Source organism: Rousettus aegyptiacus, unplaced genomic scaffold, assembly GCF_014176215.1.
Source record: "Rousettus aegyptiacus isolate mRouAeg1 unplaced genomic scaffold, mRouAeg1.p scaffold_m13_p_11, whole genome shotgun sequence".
Lineage (NCBI taxonomy): Eukaryota > Metazoa > Chordata > Mammalia > Chiroptera > Pteropodidae > Rousettus > Rousettus aegyptiacus.
Genome location: NW_023416286.1, coordinates 50402636 through 50423083, shown reverse-complemented (window position 1 = coordinate 50423083; position 20448 = coordinate 50402636). Strand labels below are relative to the sequence as shown.

The following is a 20448-nucleotide window of genomic DNA, read 5'->3' as shown; positions in this document are numbered from 1 at the left end:
AGGGCAGTTTTCACTTCACTTTCTAGAATTACAGGTTCTTCCTCATAAGAATCTTTTTCAAAGATTTCTGTCATCCTTTTGTCTCTTCTGTATAGATCTTCAGGATTCTGTTTCTACCTTCCCTTTATTTTCTCTTGGTCAGATGGTGTGCTTCCTTGTTGGTTGTTCAGCATTCCTAGTCTAGGTTTGAATTTCCCTTTTATTTTCTTGAATCTTCTGTGGCAGTCTCTTCTTGTTTTTCTTTTCTACCTCCTTACATTAACTATTGTAATTGCACTCTTTATCTTCACATGATAGTCATTGAAAAGCTACATTCAGGATTCTAACTTTGTTTATATCATCTTTTACTTTTGCTTCTCACCTGTCTTTGACAAATTTTAGTGTCTCTTCTGTCATCCGTCTTAATTTTTCTTTCCTTTATACTTCTAGCATTGTCTTTTTGCATTCATCCCTAGTATTATTTCTAGTTTCAGTCCCAGTTCTTCTATTTCTTGGTGGTTTAAGTTTAACAGTGCAAATCTGTTTTTATGTGGACTTTAAATCCATCAGGAATGTTATTAGCATTAGATTTGGGCACTACGATTCTTTCAGTGCTCTTCTTCAGCGTTACTCTAATATTTGATATTAACAGTTTGCGGTCATTACCACAATCTGCTCCAGGTCTTGTTTTGGCAGAGAGAATACGTCTTCTCTATCTCCTGCTTCCAAATACATAGTCTATTTTAATTTCTATTGGACATCTGGTAACTTGGCCATCAGTATATTGTCATCTGTTCGGTCGTTTGAAGCACGCATTTCTGATGGACAAGTTGTTGATTTCACAGAAATCCACAAGCCAATCTCCTGCTTCATTCCCGACCCTTTGCCCAAATTTTCTGACAACATTCAATTCTGCTTTATTTCCTATTTTTGCATTCCAATCACCTATAATTGTCAGCATGCCTTGTTTTGGTATATGATCGATTTCTTCTTAAATACTTGCATAAAAGCTTTCTGCTTCATCTTCTTCAGCCTCTGTAGTTGGCATATAGACTTGAGTAATGATTAAGTTAATAGGTTTTCCTAGAAATCTGATTGATGTTATTCAGACTGACCTTGTATTTTTGTAATCCCTAACTGCCTGTGCTACATCTTGACTCAGTATTAAAGCCATTCTCTGTTTCTTCTAAGTTTCTCATTTCCAGAGTAGAACGCTTTGTAGTTGCCTGACTGGGAATGTCCCATTCCAGTCCATTTTAGCTTCCTAACACCAAGCACTACAATGTTTAGATGCTCCCCTTCTTGCTTTACGGTCTTCAGTGTACCTTGCTTTGTGCTGCTTAGGTTCCACGTCCAATTGTACATGTGGTGCAGCATCGTGCTGCCCTTTTGCCTTTGTGCACCTCGGTGCTGGACAGTCTTCCGCCTTTGGTCTAGTTGTATCGTTGGCAACAAGGCTATTAGTACTTGTTCTCTGCTCTTCCCCAAAAACTGAGGGAAAAAAAAAGAATAAAAAAAAGAAAATGCAGCAGTGGTTTACCATTGCCTTCTGTTGCATGTGCACTGTGTGCTTCCAAACCACACACACTTGAGTCCATGGTGCTGCAATCACCAAATGCCTACGAAATGTAACTGTTCTTTGTAACTTCCATTATTGAGATTACTTTATAGTTGTCACATACATTAGATCTAGATACATTGAATGTGTTCTCTCAAAGTTATAACTTTAATTTCAATAGTAATACATGTTTTAGACAACTTTAATGGAGAAAAATCGTCTTTTCTATGACCCCATGACTTAACATTTCTGTGTCTCTCTTTCGTTCCTGGAGCTGTTTCCTTCCACTATCATTCACTTTACCCAGAAGAACCTCCTTTAGCGTTTCATTCTCTGAAGGTCTAAGAATTATTTTTGTTTTCTTTAATCTGAGCATGTCCTGTTTCTGATTTCGTTCTCCAAGTTTTGATTCCTGCAACAAATCACTTGTTTTTGTTTACTTTTCTGAGTGTTCAGATTACCTTTTGTATATTTTATCCAAAGTTTTAGTTATAATCAGTGAGAGAAATAGGATATAGTGAGTGAGCTTACTTCATCTTAGCCCAGCCTATGTATTTATCACACACAAATTTATTATGCTAATGTAGTCAAATTGATTGATTCTTATCCTTATGGGTTGTGCTTTCCTTATCCTATTGAAGAGAATCTTTCTTATTAAGAAAAGAAAAAAGAAAAATATCTCTTACTCTGCTGCTATAAAGATATCTTTCTATATGTATTGAAAGATATGTGTATATAGTTTAAGTTTGTTTTTGAAATTTAGGACTTTAAGCTACTTGGAATTTGTTTTTTGAGAATAGTGTAAATTAGCAAAGTAATTTAACATTTTTTGTACTGATAATTATTCCATGCCTTATACTAAATAATACCATATTATTGACTTCCTCCTAGTGCTGAGTAAATTGCCAGAAGTGGACTTTTCTCCACATTTATTTTTAACTTTAATATTACTCTTCTTTAGTATTACTTTTCTTGACAGAATTCCTTGAGCACCCTTGCCAAGCAAAGTAGTTTCTGCTATAAATTGGTTCCTGAAATTCTGTAATGCAAATCTCTTTTATATGACTTATTTTGTTGTGTTATAATCATGTGTGCGCATAGACTCAGACAATGTTTAAGCATATAGAGAATGCACTAATGCATCTTAATCATTTTTATATTCCAAAAAGAAAGAACTTAATAAAATCACCAGTTCTATGTAATTCTCAACCAGTAGTAGCCTCAGAACAATTAAAAGAAACAGATTGATGGATTATTCCCTAACTTCATCAAATATTTTAACTCACTCTCATATTAAAAATATACCAGTAGACTTGGTAAATAGGATCACAGGTCATTGCATCACTGGCTGGAGGATGTCACATTTTATATGGCAATTGGGTTCTGAAGTTGACATGTACTGTGAAAGTCACAATAAAAAATGATTGATTTTGGAAGATCCCTTATATTGCTCATGGAAAATAACATACATGTTTTAATGTATATAACTAATTGTTACATAATATATATGGATTTATGCATAGTGCATAAGACAATGTAAAGTATATAATAATATGTGCATAGTATTTTGAATTCTAAGAAAGCGGATTGAATAAAATTAAATTTCAGATGTTCACTTATTCATTTATTCAACCATTATTATTGAGGATCTACTTGTGCCAGGCACAGATCTAGGCATTTGAGATTCCTTGGTCTATAAAATAAAGACCCTTGCCCTCATGGAAATTAAATTCTAGCATGAGAAAAAAAAACAAAAAGTAATTAAATAAAATGCATAGTATTTTTTTTCCAATTACACTTGACATTCAATATTATTTTATATTAGTTTTAGCCCAGTGGTTAGACATTTATATAATTTATGAAATGACCCCCCTATTAGTCCAGTACCCACCTAGCATTAAACAGAGTTATTATAATATTATTGACTGTATTTCTTATGTTGTACTTTACATCCCCATTACCATTTGATAACTACCAATTTGTACTTCTTAATCCTTTTACCTTTTAAATGTATAATATTCTTAAAAGTAATACAGCAGTCTTTTCTTATTTGTGATTTAGGTCACCCACAGTCAACTGCATTTCAAAAATATTAAATGGAAAATTCTAGAAATAAACAATTCGTAAGTTTTAAATATCATGCTGTTTCTGAGTAACACAATGAAATTTCGCGCTCTCCCACCCAGTGCCGCCTGCGATGTGAATCATCCCTCCCCGTTAGTCACTTAATAGCCCTCTCAGTTATCAGATCAGCTGTCATAGTATCTAAGTGCTTGTGTTCAAGTAATCCTTATTTTACTTAATTACAGCCCCCAATGTGCAAGAATAATGATGCCGGCAAGAATAGCGATGCTGGCAACTCCAATATGCCAAAAAGAAGCTGTAAAGTGCTTGTTAGATCTATCCACAGTTTCTGGCATCTATTTGGAGCCTTGGAATGTATCTCCCATGGACGGGTGAAGGGGTTATGTAAAAATATTTTTTAAAAACTAAAATAGGATAGGTAGGACTGGAAGTGATCAGAATGATATAGAGGAGGATTTGGTTGAGTTATGATTTTAAATCAGGCTGTCAAAAAACCTCATTGAGCAAACATTAAGTAAGGAATTCGGAAGGTTAGTTGACATCAAGGGAGAGCATTTCAGGTTCGGGAACAGTAAAGGCCCTGAGACAGAAGCACGTCTGAATCGTAATATGACCAGCGTGGCTAGTGTGGAGTACTTCTACATATTAGTAGATGTTGAAATGAAGAGAAGTTGAAATTACCATTAATCATAAAATATTATTTCAAGAAAAGGGGCACATTTAAGTTATAAACTACATATCAATTATGACTATATTGTATTATCTTTCTTCAAAACCTTTTACCATTTTTAGAAACTTTAGTTTGCTTAGAATACAAGTAAAGGGTAAATATTTGCCCTTTTTGTAAGTGGAAAATATGAGACAAAAAGCTCTATAACTGCTCGAGGTAGCAGAGAACTACCTGGAAGGGAGACACTTGAGCACTTGGGCCCCACATTCTGTTACTCGTTTAGTGTAGTGCTTTTTTTTCCATTGTGCTCAAACATAATCAGGTAATGGTGATGGCAGCATTTATTTTTTGACTTTAGGAAACCTTGAGACCTGATTCTTCCCTGATCTCTATGATTATATTATTATTTGAAACTTTCATTTTGTATTTCTGACTCTGTCAGAAATAGGTTCTAAAAAAAAGAACTATGACATTGCAAAGAAGTGTCATGAAGTCAATGATATAAAAAGCCTAGATTTTGAAGCCCAAGTGGATTTAAATTAATGTTATACACTTGTAGATGATTTTTATTATCTATTTTTAGAATGAAGTCTTGATTAAAAAGATTTGCTCTTATATGTTGCCTACTTTGGCAATCTTCTTTTTTCCTTCTTAATCTTTCCTAAAGTATGCCTTCCTTTCCCTATTTTGTCTAGCATTGTACCTGCCTGATTTACCATGACTATGTCTTAAAGACACTGTAATTGACTCCCCAGGGTTGCAGTTGCCCACCAAATTCATTTCTTTTTAAGCACATAGTTAGACTACTTTTCCCAGCCTCCCTTGTGATTAAGAGTACTCATATTAACTGAGATCTAGCCAGTGGAATGGATGTGATCCACCTCAAGGTTTAACCCATGCATACCTCCCTTTGCCTATGAATATTCTATGTCCTTTCTTATCCAAAAACTGGATATAGAATACGCCATGACCCAAGAGTATTCAAAGTACACTCATGACAACATGCAAGATAATCCACTGATCAGAAACACCCATTTTGGCCTTAATATGAAAACTATACTTTTGTATCAAGCCACTAGTATTTGTGGTCTGCCTGTTAGAGCATCTTGGGTAATACTTACTGACACCCTTCACCATTTATTTGGTTTAATATCTTACATGTTTAATGTTTTAATGTTTTACATGCTGCTGAGCATTATTATTTATAATACTTAACTAAGTTTAGCCTCCATTATTTAGCCATCTTTATTTAAGATAGCTAAAATTGTGCCTGTTCATATCTTCCGATGGTAAAATTATTGGAATATTGATTATCAGATATTTTAATACAAAATAATGATCAATGGTGCTCCCACCAAGTCACACATGTACATAAAACTAAAGTTTGTAACTCATTAACAACTGGTCTCTCAGAAATTTCTAAGAATCGATAGACTTAATTTTCTCCAGGGACAAAGTTAGTTCCCTATAACAAGTTAATATTTTTAGAAACTTTTTGATTGAATGATTATAAAAAATTGCCTCTCTTACTTCTAGTTCTCAAGTGGGTGACTCTAACCGGTAAACTATAAGTTGGAGGGAAAATCAAGGTTGATGACAGAGGGGATGCTTTCCCCCATGCAGTAAATTCCATGGCCAACAGAGTTGCTAAACTCTGCTCGTTTCCTAATTATAGCTGGTTTTTAAAATTTTTTTGGATTGGGTTAATAGTTTTGTTTTGTTTTGTTTTTTTAAATTGAGTTTAATACAATGGTTTTCTTCATTCTTATTTTATTTAACACCATAACATACAGATTGTGGTTCTTTCCAGAAAAAAACAAATGTCTTGAAGAATGAATAACTTAACAGGTAAAACTATCTTACTAACAATGGAAATTAAGATACTGGCTAATCCAGCAAGTGAGGAAAGACTTATTCACAGCTCTATTGCTAGTTCAAAGCCAACTCTCAAGTCGTTCACCACATTGCACTGTTTTTTCTTTTCTTTTTTGTAAATGTAAATGCAGACATGCACAAAGTATGAACATCATTAGTTATGCCACGCAACCCAAATGTCCTTTCTCCTTTTTGCATCCTGCTCATCCTTTTAATCCCAAACAAAATCCCACAGCCTAATATGAATTTCTTCTCCATATTGCCTTTGAAATGAATCATGTCTCCTCTTTATTCCAACAACAGTAATTATGTATATAATTTATTAGTCAATTAATGCTGTGCTTCCTTGTGACATTTTTGCTTTCATGTCTTATTTACGCATTTATTCATTTAACTCTTTATGTATGTTTGTCTCATTGCTCAATTTGAAGAGGCATTTCTTGCAAGAGCAGGTCATATTGTGTGATTCTAAGTCCTGTAGAACTCATCATAGCACCTTCCATTTTATAATCATTTAAAGCAAATATGTTCATTGATTAGCAGACATAGAAAACTACTTGGAGGGCAATGTAATTAGTACCTAAGAAGATTGACTAAACTGAATGTATTTAAGACTGACTGACTCTACTACTTACTAGCTAAGTGAGTTTGGGCTTTAAAGATGAATTTCAGCATCTGTGAAATAACCTGCTTATTTCACACAGTTATGAGAATCTATTAGGATAATAACATGTGAAAATGTGTCAAGAATATAAAACAGCATCATGAAGATGACTTTTGGAAATGGGCTTTAGAAATTAATAGGATTGTATCTTTAGGTGTACGAATGGGACTGTTGTACAGAAGCTAAATAAAATCACAGAGTGCGTTTTCAGTGCATCTGATTAGACTGACATATAGAGTCTATGTAAAAATAGATGATGATGAAGCTGGAATAATTTATGTGGCCAGAAAATATAAGACTTTATGTAACATGCTAAGGTATGTGGACTTGATTGTTTAGGCTAAGGCAAGGCAGCACCATCGAAGATTTTTGAATGAGAAAATTATATGAACGGATTTATTTTTTATAGAGAAAATTTAGTAGATTAATTTTCCTCAGTAATACATCCTGGTGTTTGCAGTGAGTCTCCCATATAATTTCAAGAAAAGTATTTTAAAAGGAGTTATAATACTCTTACTTTCTATGTTGCTAGTATAATAGATTTATGTTTTTCTATAGAGTCTCTGGATTTGCACCCCATTACTATAATATGTCATTACTATAAGCATACTCTAAAAATATGTTATCAATTTTTGCTACAATCTACTAGTCACTTATACTGCCATGTTTTTTAAATGAATTGAGATAAGAGACCAGAGCTCATACAAAAACCATATCCTGAAATGTCACAAATTAATTATATTGCGTCATGTGCTGTATAATCATAAATTTCTACTTTGTAACTTTCCGTTAATAGAAAGAAATGTGTATTTTATTCATCAGAGTCTATTTTTATTAATAGCTATATACTTAAAATTACCTGCAAAATGCAAATAAATGTCCATTTAAATTATATTAAATGTGTTCCAATATAATATTACTTCTTATAAAAGTAAAGAACAGAAGTTATTATTTTAAAGAAATCAAAGGATACAGATAACATGAAAAATTATAATTCTTTCTCCACTCCTTCACTGTTGGTTGTCCAAATATAGCTACTCTTGTTTCCAATAGAACTTGTCACAAACCTTATAAGGGATATTTTTTCCTTTATTGAACCCTTAGGCAACAAAGGGAACAAAATAGCAAGAATGGAGCTTAATTGGACTGCTATATAAATGACTATTTCTAAATTAGGAAGGATCAACTCTTTTCTGTCTAAACCGGAAATGCTGTTTTCACTTTCAAATCATTATCTTGATTTTTGTAGAAGTATAGAAATATACAACCCTTTAATTAAAGACTTTTTTGAATCACATTGTATTTTATGCTACAACTTTAGGATGTATTTAGATAAACTTTGGTTTTACAAATTGTGATTTTCAAGTTTCATTTTTTAACATTTTTCCTCCAACGTCTTGTTAGCATCAAGTGGAAATGAGATTTGCATTTGAAACACTAACATTCACTATTCAGTCAGCCAAGATGTTGCCTTCTTTTAATTTCCATAAATGTCAGTAAATGCCTCTTTTCACCTTTGGGTGAATAGTCAATAGAAAAATCAATTTTGTGACAAATGAGCAGCAACATAATTTTACATATGAATTATTTAACAAAGCCTATTTTTATCCTAGAGGGGAAAGACTTAAAGTAAAAATCAGCAAATTATTAATTTTCATTGTTTAATATTATTCATAGACATGCATATCCATGGGAAGTAAAGAAAATTTATATCTCATTTTTAATTAGTTTATCTCATAGATCTCTATTAATGACACAATAGACAAGTATTAAAGATTAATAAATATATATATAAGTAATAAACCTCATTAAGCCTTTAAAACATCATGTGTTTCCCTCGAAGCCATGAGAGATTTAGTGATTTTTAACCCCTGAAAGTAAGTTAACTAATTTTAAATGTCCCACTTTAGATGTAGAACGTGAGTAAACTCAGTCTTTACATTTCTTGATCAAACTCTTATACATTAGAAAACACAAATACTTCACAAATCCAGCTGGAGAAATGGAAACTAGATTCCCATCTTGAACTGCTAAACATCAAATCAGCACGATTTTCCCAGTAACGGAATAAAAACATTTTTTAACCCACATACTGAGCTGTCAAGGTAGTAATCACCAGTATCTTAAGTAGCACTATTTTCTAAGGATTACTGTTTCAATGAAGGAATCTTGTTAAAAACCTGTTAAAAGGAAGGGATTTTGTTTGAGAATGAGTATCCTAGCCCTCAAGGAAATGAGTTTGGAACAGGATCATTTCTGTATCTGTTCACATGTGCTGTAAACTTGAAATGGGATGTTAAGAGACATGCCTATTTATTAAAGGTAGAGATGGCTTAGCTTCTCCCTTCTGTTTCCTTTCTTAAGACTGAATTGAGAATATGAAGCTATAGCTGTGCAACAAAGGCCATATTTTAAGTGGTCTAAACTGATGGGGGAGAGAGTGTAAATTAAAATTACTGACCTCCCCTTAAGTGCAGCCTACATAGTGGCGGAGTAGGGATGGACTTGAGTGATACTACCTGGCCTCCAATGGTTATGGAGAGGGTCCTGTTGTCAAGTTATTGGAGGGATCAGATTGACCCAACTCCCAGTAAGCTGTGTCTCACTCAGTGCTTTCTCATACTGAATCACAAGCGGTGCCTAAGCTCTGAATCTTTCAGATCTCTTTCAAATGTTAAATTAAAAATAAAAATCACATAATAATTTCTAATACGTTATTAGATTTTCCATCAACCAGTTTTGTTTTCGAAGACTATTAAGCTAATAGATAGCATGTACCCTTTCTAGAAGCCTGAGTTGTATACCTGTTATAAAATAAAACCATTTTTTTTTCCCCCATGCCATCCAAATCTGATAATTGTAGCGTGTCTTAGTCTTTTCAGGTTGTTGTAACAAAGTACTACAAACCAGGTAGTTTATAATCTGAAGAAATTCATTTCTTGCAGTTCTGGAGGCTAGTATTCAGCATGATCCAATGAGGGCATTTTTCTATGTCAGAGACTTGTTACTGTGTCCTCACATGGCGGAAGTGGCAAGGGAGCTGTGAGAGATCTCTTTTATAATGGCACTAATCCCATTCATGAGGGTTCTACCCTTATGATCTAAATCACCTTCCAGAGACCCCCACCTCCTAATGCCATTACACTGGGCTTTAGGATTCCAACATGTGAATTTGAGAGAACACAAACATTCAGACCATAGCATAGCATAAGCTTATTTGGTCGGTTAAGGCATGGCATTCTTTAGCCACCCTGAAGTCTGTGGTGAGTCCCAGTCTCTTCAGTGACCCTACTCAGCAGCCATTCAAACTCATCTAGGCATGTCTGAATCCAGAGTAACCGATGGGTCTGGGACCAACCACACCCTATGTGATTTCAGAGCAGCAGAACATCTTTAATAAGTTCCCAGGGCTTTATACTGTTATCTGAATCTGTGAGATGTAAACTTCATCTCAAGTATGAGAATTTGTCCAGGGTCAGTCTGGCATTTCTTAAAGGCATGTTCTTCCTTTCCCTTTCATGGCTTTGATGTAAGTGAGGTACCCAGTTGCCTCTAAATTCCCCCCCCCCCCAAAAATGAAATTACAAGTCTAACATACAGACATACCTCAGAGATATTACGGGTTTGGTTCCAGACCACCGCAATAAAGCAATATCACAATAAAGCAAGTCACACAAATTTTTTGGTTTCCCAGTGCATATAAAAGTTGTTTACACTATACTATAGTCTATTAAAGGTCAGTAGCATGTTTTAAAAAAGAAAAAGAAAAAAAAGATAGAAAAACAGTGTACATACCCTATTTAAAAAATATTATATTGCTAAAAAATGCTAGCCATAATTTGAGCCAGTTGGGAAAAGTGGCACCTATAGACTTGCTCAACTCAGGGTTGCCACAAACATTCAATTTGTAAAAAAAAAAAAAAAAAAAAGAACGAAAAAAAAAAAAAACAAATTATCTGTGGAGAGCAGTAAAGGGAAGTGCAATAAAATGTGGTATGCCTGTGCTGTGATAACATTTGTTCCTTTTCTCAAACATGGATCCAGGCATTCATACATTAGCTCCATTTAAATCCTCTAAGTAAGTGCACCACATGCATTGTGCTGGGCAGAGATTAATTTGCTCATTTGTGGACTCTAAAGGACACCCATAGTCTTGTCAAGCAGTAACTAATTCTACCCACAGGGAATTCTACCCACATGGATCAGCATTTTTCTCACTTTCGTAATATATATGACCCTTTTAAAATGAAAAAGAAATTGTCCTTGCCTTTTAGTATTTCTTAAATTATTTTGTAATAATCTTAATTAAGTATATATATATACATTGTTACCTAAAATCTCTTTATACTTTTAGCTCTCATTACAGCTATAAAGCCAAAGCAAATTTAAAAATTCCATAGAACCTTACAAAAGCAAAAAAAGATGAAATTCACATTTTGTAATAAGCATGATTTTATTTGGCTCACAGGAAAATACTGTTGAAAATATGAGTATGGTACGTTTCTACCACCTTATGCCATTGGTTTTATCCAAGTCTCTATCACTTTTTATCTATTCAAACTACTCGGCAACTTATCCTACTCTGTCAAATCCGTGACTTTTTTCTTGAAAGAGAATAGAATGCCTTACTTGCAAATTTACTCTTTTTTCATTAACCTGTAACAATATAAATAATATTACTTGTCAGTGTGCTTGTAAATAAAATATGAAGTCAGAAAATAAAATCTCACTGAGTGCTAGCTTAAAAAGTAGATATTCAAATGATCTAAAGAATAATTACATAACTTTTTAAAAAAATCTGTCATATAAATAAGTGTAAAAACTTTAATGAAGAACTTGAGGACCTCTAAAAATACATATACAAATCTCAATATAGAAACATTTAATTAGTAAGTGAAGTATTTGTATACCTTTTTTATTTTACTTCTAAAATTTAAAAAACCTTTAGACCTTTCATCATTTTCTTCCTGTATAACTCTTAGTTTTAAATCATAAGTAAATCATAATTATGCCATAAATCCAGTGTGTTGCTCAGTATTTGAAGCACTTCTTAGTAAGGAAAAAATTATGTTTATATAGGACCATAAATTGTAAGAAGTGCTTTCATTTAACAGTGTCTGACTGAGTCATCGGGGTAATTATAATTCAGAATGTTTAGAGATTTTCTCAAGGCAAAGAGTTAACGATGACAAAATTATATTAGCCCACATTTACTGAGTACTCACTTTTAAGTAGCCCACATAGTTACTGATGTAATCCTTGCCCACTCATCCTTTTGAGGTAGATTATTACTGTGATCCCACTTTACAGATGAAAAAGCTGATAGACTTGCTCAAGGTTATACAAATTTGGTGGCAAATTTAGTATTTCAATCCAGGCACTCTGACTCAGGAGTTTGAGTTTGTCAACCATACCATCTGCTCAAACCAACCTCCAAGTCATCATGGATTTGTGATTCCTTATTAAAGATGAAGGTGTCTGTCATTACTGGCACATATCTACATCAAGCCTTGTGGAAACACCTCCTCTTGACTTTTCTTTCCCTCTTTTCCAACTAGTTGACTATCTCATTTTTCAAAATTTAAATGAAAAGTTACCACCTCTTTGAAGTCTCTACAGACTCTCTTCCATAGAACTTCCTTTCCCAGGTAAATGATAAAAAAGGAAAAAGTTTAAAAAATAATCGCCCCTTTTTAGCTCACTCTATCTCTATGCCATGTGCAACACTTTAAGACACTTGTATGATTTACATGTCTAAAAGTTCCTTTAAAAGCAGGGCATTTGTCACATTCATAGAAGACAGAAGAAATACGAAGTAGTCTTCCAAAGTTTCGTAGTTGTGGGACACTTTTTACTTTTCCAGTTAAACACTTTCCTTCTGGTTCTGAAAGATAATTTTGCATATCAACAATATTATGTAAAACATGCCAGAAAATAAAATAAATGATTAGCTATCTGAAATGGTGACTTGGGGTGGAAATGTATCTTTTAAAGCTGTGGAAAACAAGATTTAAGTTCAAACACACCACTATGGCATCCTTGTTCTACAAACAAACCTGGATAAATGAGACCTGATGTGAAGCCAGCTGACTCCAAGATCACATTGCTAGCACCATCCCTAACCCCCAGAGCCATCTCTTATCTTTATGAAAATAAATGGTTTCTTTTCAAAATAAAAACTAAAATTCTTATTAGAAAACCATTATTATCTTTGTAATGGTAATATTTAATTGTGAAATATTAAATAATAATAATAAGGGAACCTGTGAGGGTTTTTGTTATTAGCAATAGGACATGAAATTTTAAAAAATAGTGTAACATCAATTTAGATATTTTTACAGTGCTGAGTAATATTGTAAATATTTTTTGTTACTTATATATTATTTGACCATTTAAGTAGGATTTATAGTTGCATTTGTTTGTGATTCTAAAATATTAAAGCTGTTTCACTTTCTGTAATAAATACGATTTTATGCCTCACAATCAAATAAATTGAATCTATCTAAATAAAGCAGACATCATTAGTCAGGGCATACTATCCTCATCTTATGCTCTTCTATTTATTGTTTCATGGACAGTGATTTTAAAATGACCTCTGAACTTTACTGTGTTGAAAGTAGTGACCTATCATATAGGCTTACACAGAATTTTAACCTTCATTTAAGACATAATATGTGAAGATTCTTTGTTTTTATTTTTTTAAATGAAGATCAATGATATTAATATTTTAACATCTCATTTATGCCATTCTGGCAACTATCTTTATATATCTATTAGGTTTTACTCAATACCTATTAATCTCCATAATAGAAAATAAAGTTCTAAAGTTCCATGGATCTCTCAATGAAAGGGTTTATCCTGAGCATTAGCTGATTATTGCAAACATCAGTCAAATTTTCACTTATTAAGAAACCACAGAAAGCTCTTGGTTGTTGATTCAAAGATGGCGTTTTTCTCTACTCAATACATTATTCAAGACATCAATATCTTCATTAAGAAAGTGCTTTCTAATGATTTGTGTATATAAGTTTCACCTTTTATAGTGTACTTGGGAATTCAGATATTTTTAATAAACATTGAAATACTTTGAAAGGATAGAGAGTATTTTATTTTTTTTCAGTGAACCACTGACTTGAGGGCTTTGGGACATTTTATATCAAAATCTCTTTCCACAATTCTAATTCAGATGACCAGCCACTGAAAGTCACTCTCAGCGGATTGGCACTGCTTCTATGGAGTGACTAACTGTAAATCTGTTCCTGTTATGAAGGTCCTCATATATGTTTTTGGTCATTATGAAAAGCTGCTGAAAAGAGTTTAAGATTGAGAAGAATGGATGTATTTTGTTCTTTGTATGAGGACAGAGTTGTACACTCACACCAACACAAAGATAAATCCAGCACATGTCATCAGGCCATGGAAGAGCAATGTCAACTGCTGGGTAGAGATGTGAATTCTGTCTAGTTGTTATACTTTACTCGGTTTTGTTAGGAGTCGGCCTCCATTTGTATATTTTTTTTATACCCTTCTTGCTTTCTTTCAGATTAATTGAATATTTATTATTTCATATTTCCCTTATATTAACTTATTAATTATACATTATCTCACTAGTCCTTTGTAGTTTCACTAGAGAATAAAACATGCATCCTTTACTTATTACATGTTAACAGATTTTATTACTTTTACCATATTCCTAATACTAGAACCTTAGAACCTCTAACTACATATAATCCCTCTTATAGTTATTGTTGGCATCCCTTCTTGTTTTACATATAATTTAAAGTCTATGAGACATTCTAAGCATATTATTTGCATTTACTCATGTGTTTAATTCTGGTGTGTCTATCTTTTAAATTTTCATTTTTTCATTTGGGATCATTTTCTTTCACTTAAAAAAAATACATACACAAGATGTTTGATGGCCAATTTTCTCATTTTTGAAAGTCTAAAAACATTTTTATTTCACTTTCAATTTTGAGGGATTTTTTTTTTTTTTTTGAGTATAGGATTCTAGGTTGAATTACTTTCTTTCAGTACTTTGCCTGCAATTAGTTTTATGGTTTCCAGTGTTGCTGTTTAGAAGTCCGCTTTCACTCTCATTGTGCTTCCTTTGAAGTCAATGTGTCTTTTTCCTCTGGCTTTTTAAAGCTTTTTGTGTGTGTCTTCTTTGGCCTTTGGCATTTTTAATATCATCTGCCTTGTGTGTGTTTGTTTTGTTGGCGATGGTGTGTGTGCTTATCTTTTGTGTGGTTTGCTGAGCTTCTAAAATGTCTATAGTGATGTTATTCACAAATTTTGGAATCGTCTCTGAAGATTGGTTTGCCATGTTCTTTATATCTCTTCTACTTCTGGTACGTTTTTATATTTAAGTCTATCCTGCCATTTCTTCTATTTGTCCACCTTTTTCTCTATTCTCTTGAACGTTTAATCAGAGGTATTTTAAAGTTTTTATCCACTAACTTTAAATCTGGGTCATCTGTGAATCTGTTTTATCTTTTGATCTTTGATAAATTTCTAGACTCCTCACATGAATAGTAATTTCTGATTGCACAGTATACATTGTGTGTAAACAAACTGTAGATGCTGAAGTAATGTTTTCTGCCTAAAAGCCTTCTACCATCCTCTGTTAGGAAGCGAAGACAGGGGGAGATCATCTCAATGCAATCACAAGTTGAGCTGTATTGGAGAACCAGTCTACTTCTGGTTCTCCACTAATCCTCAGGCCTCTTGTGCTCTGATTGAGAACCTGTCAGATCTTTGTTCCTTGGCACTGAAACATTATAATAGCTTCAGTTCTGCATTTTGGAGCTCCTGGCCCCACTCTCCAGCCATGTGCCCCACTCAGTTTTAAAGCCTGAAAGTCTTGAAGATGAGACTAGTCAGGTGCTTGAAGCTATCATCTCTCCTGTTATTTTTTGCTTCTAAAGCATCTCTATCATCGTAGAAGACTCTACTTTACTTTTTATAAGCTTTTGGCCCAAGGAATTGCTTATTATACAGTTGAAGAACTTAACAAATGTCCCTTGGGGAAAGTGGCCATGTACTTGAAGATTCTCAAGTTTTCAATTTGTGTCTTGAGACCATGCACCTGTAAAATATTGTATGGTTTTTCTTTCTGTTCACTCAGAAAAATTCTCTCCATCAGGAATTTTAGTATCTCTAGTTCTCAGTTTTGCCAGAGTTTTATAATGTTTTAAAAATATGATTTTTATAATCGATCCATTTTTTAATCATTTTTGTGATGGGAACAATAACCTGCCATGACCTACAGTATCCTATGCAGAAGTAGAAGTTTTTGTTCTGTTTCTAAGTAGATTAATATGAAGTTGTATTACTTAAGAAAGATGATATCTCAAGGCAGTTTTGGGGAAATAATCAACTGAGATTGTAGGGGTACCCTTCTATCAATTAAATATTCTCACATAAAAATAAATTTAGTCACAGCATTTTTCAGAAGTTGCTATTATATACTGAATATGTGCCAAGGAACATAGATAGATAGATAAGTAGATAGATAGATAGATAGATAGATAGATAGATAGATAGATAGATAGATAGAGATATTCAATATTCATAAAGTAAATGAGACTGAGGCTAAATACAATCAACACTAGTGGAGAAAATAGAGGAACTAAAATACATTAGCGAAGGAAACATACAGATTTCACTCAAATACTATTTAGAAAATGAAGGGGAAAGGAATGTGGTACAGAGACCCTGGTCTTTAGCATATATCAGATCCTGGACAACAGTTGTTAGGTAAATAATAGCAGTGTGGGGTAATACTTAAGAAGTTAGACTGATTCCACCATTTTCCATGTGACTTTGGGAAAATTTCTTAACTCGTCTGTGTCTATTTCCTCATTTGTAAAATACTGATACTGCTTTATAGAATTCTTGGGAGAATCACATGAGTTAACATTTGTAAGGTGCTTAGAGAAGTACCTGGCACATATTTAGCACTCTAAATTGTTTATTAAATAAGTAATTTTTATGTACACCCTCCACCCCATTTTCTTGGCTCACTTCTCTGACAGTAAAGGTGGCCTGACTTCCACAAGACTCTTCCAAGCAGGAGAATGCCTCATTACCAGTCCCTTCTGATACAGCCCTGGACACTAGAGAAAAATACCGTTTAAGTGGGACATGCTGCTTTAACAGCAGCTCACTTTCTATTGATGCCCGGAGGTTACTTCAGGGATTGAACAATCACAGTCCTATTTTCCACAGTTAGGTTTTTGTTTTTTCATTTGTTTTTGTTTTTCTGGTTGCCTGTAAACTCGATTTGGGAAAATTCATTTTGCTAAAAATCAGCTCCAAAAATTTATGAGCTCTGGATATGGGTTTGACCTCCCTGCTTCTGTGTTTTAACACCACGTTTCGACATTCTGCCCATCTTCTTGATTCTAGGCTCTAAATTTTTCTTCCTCGAATAAAAACCATAGGCTCAAGCACCCACCCAGGTGAAGGTGTTGATTTTAGAATTGTCCATGGGTCACCGACTGCCCACGCTTCTTTCAAGTGTATGTTTCCACATGAGAGCCAACCACTTGTGTCCTGCTTTGTTTTATTCTCTTTTGTTTTGATAAAGAAGAGGGAAGTGGCACTGGAACAAAGTGGTAGATGCTTTGGAAGGTGGGATGAGCCAACTAAATTTCTTCTGAATCCTTTCCAATATTCCTATTCTCATTTGTTGTTCATGTCCAGAATCTCATTTTTAAAATCAGCATATTCACTTTAGAATTAACAGATGAATTGGTTTCTGCAATGTCCAGTTATAAATTGCTGGCTGCTGGCAGAAGAGGGAGCCCAACGCAATATAACCTGCTTGTCCTGAAGCACCCCAGCTGTGTCAGGGGGCAAGCTCAGTCTCCAGGGTGTCTTTCTTCCGGTGCCCTAAGGAAGCTAGAGGAAGTAGCTAATACAAATGCGCATTTTGATGCTCTCCTGCAAAGGCCTCTAAAATCTCAAGGTCTGAAAGAGCACACAGCTGCTAGTTTAGGTCACTGCTTTGATTGCCACAAAATAGCTTGTGCACTGACATACCAGTGAGGTTGCAGGTGTTCTCAAACGTAGCTAAGCTCATCTGATATTTCAGAGGCTGTCCCTTGCCACACCTAACTCTTAAAACAGTTTTTATATTCCTGTGGTCCTCTGTTAACATTGACTATGAAATGGGCCTTCCTGAGTAGGGGTCCATCCTTGAGTTAATACATGGTGGTCAGAATAGGGTCACATTACCTTAAAAGATGTTCGCTAGTAACAGTGAACAGATGAAGTGGGTCGTAGAATGGGGTGAAACCTGAGAAATCCAAAAACATCAGACAGAGTTATAACTGTAATAAATTAAATGAATAAAAGTACAAGGTGTCATAAGAATGTATATAATAATCGAGGGCAGAAGGCAGACATTTGATTCTTTATTGTATCACTTGGAGGTATATCACATGTTAACCAGTGTACCAATCCTAAATGTTTTGTTCCATTTATCATCTTCATTCGACAGCTCACAGCCAATCTAGCTGGATGCCATTTGCTGAGTGCAAATGGAGGTTTTATAGGGAATGCTTGGTCCAGCCCTGGTCCAGCCCCTTGGCATCCAGGTGTTGCTATTTTATTCCTTGCTCATTCACAGTACATATTCCGTGCTACTTTTTTCCCCTTTCCTCTCACAGGTAATCCATCAGCTGAGGCTCTCAGAGAATGAAAGTGTGGCCCTGCAGGAACTCCTGGACTGGAGGCGGAAGCTCTGTGAGGAAAGAGAAGACTGGCAGCAAATACTGCAGCACTCGGAGCCCAGAGCGCCTCCCCCACCGCCTTGCAAAAAGCCGACTCTTCTGAAGAAGCCTGAAGGGGCCTCCTGCAGCAGGCTGCCTTCTGAGTTCTGGGACACTACCATTTGATGTGGTCCAAACTACTGACTTACAGGATAAAACTGCCTAGTGATTCTAGGCTGCATTGACAGAAGGCTGCCTCTGATACATGCTGGGTGCTCTCTCCACACATTTACACAGAAAAGCACAGGACAGAGAATTTAAATACACAAGATTCCGTGTGTGTGTGTGTGTGTGTGTGTGTGTGTGTGTGTGTGTGTGTGTGTGTGTTTTCTTACTCATTCTACAGGAATACACTCTGATTTTTAGGCTCCATGGTTATAGGGCTGTGCTACTCCCAGGTAGATAAAGGAAGGTTGTGAAAAGTTTGGATGAGGTGAAAGAGGGAAGAAAGAGTGGTGGAGGAGAGGAAGGATCCACGTACACTATACACTTGTTTTGATATAGTCCAACCACACGTTTATTGTACTCCAGTCGTTTAATACAATACACTCTACGGGACATATGTTTTATTTCTTTGTAGGTGTTTGTGTTTTGTTGGAATTACATACCTGAAAATTATTTACATGTTTATTACTGTTTTTTATAACTTTATGCAATTGGTGGTGCTCCCTTTCTTCAAAATACAGATTTAAAAAAAAAAAAAATCATTTCTAGATTTTTTTCTTTCACTTATCATTTTTTAACTGAAAATACCTAAAAATCTCAAGACTATGTTATTGTTTTAGCTTTGCCAGTGTCAAGCCCCACAAACATACAGACTGAGTCCTATATTTGATATTTTATTCATTGATTAGGAGGCAGTTCCTTCCTATGCCCTGTATTTCTGAATATGTGGGGTTGTGAGTTACTTACTTAAATTTCATCTCCCAACTTCAGCATAGGTTATAGGAAATTTTGCATCACTCAACACGTATGGCTTTAAATTCATAGCTGGTAGAATGAAAGGGTCACATCCATTCTAAGGTCTTTACAGTACAAATAAGCACGCCGAGATTTACTGGTTCAAGCAGTAACGCTGCATCACAAGACAATTGTCCTCTCAGAGTTTCACTGCATGGCTCACCTACTGTATATCCTCAATCCTCCTGTAATGCAACTGCCTTGTTTATTGATGTGCTTCTGCTGGCTGTTGGGTGGTTCTGAGCAGTGACATCAGACCATTGTGTCTTGCTACTTGGAACTTTTTATTCATACCAGCCTTTGAAAAGTTACTGTGCCAATAAAAGAGTACAACTATGTTCTTCTGTGGTTTTATGTATTTATTGTTGTTGTCTTCCATGAATGTTTCTGTTTCCTGATCAGAGAAACAGGAGTAATTAAATGATCTCATTCGTCTAGCCTCTTTTCATGTGTTATTTTCACAATGTTTTGCAAGCTTAAGGTTCCAGTGGTTTGTTTTCAGATAAAGCTTTTATGACTATTTAGATATAATTATGTAGGCATATGTCAGTTTTAGGAATAATATGTTCATTATTTAGGAATAATAATAAGCCAACAAATCAAGAGATGGCTGCCACTGAGAAGACAGTTTTTATATTCACAAATCCCACACCAGTCTGGGGGAGGCTACATGAAGTACCTGGGTTGGTTAGGAGGCAGACGGAGTGAGGAAACTAGTGGGCTGAAGCTATTTTCATAGTTTCATGGGAAGGAATGGGCAAAGCATGGCATGCAGGCATGGAATGGATTAGTTTGAATAATTTTGGCAGGCCCCAGGGTTCAGAGGCTGAATCTGGTTATCTGGTACCTGGCCCTGGGCAGGGGGATCATGCTCTGGATT

General features: G+C 34.7%; 1 protein-coding gene across 6 annotated transcripts in view; it reads left to right on the top strand.

The window, feature by feature from the left end:
* The window catches only part of MYO16 (myosin XVI), a 499709-nt gene extending 479805 nt beyond the window's left edge, over positions 1-19904 (top strand). For 4 of the 6 annotated variants that reach the window (XM_016145255.2, XM_016145248.2, XM_016145256.2 and 1 more), the window contains one exon: positions 18507-18734. In XM_016145255.2, the coding sequence (XP_016000741.2) occupies positions 18507-18734 (228 nt within the window). Of the gene's footprint in view, positions 1-18506 lie in introns of all 6 variants that reach the window. The other 2 variants (XM_016145252.2, XM_016145250.2) reach the window with 1 other exon arrangement.
* Positions 19905-20448: the final 544 nt, after the last annotated feature.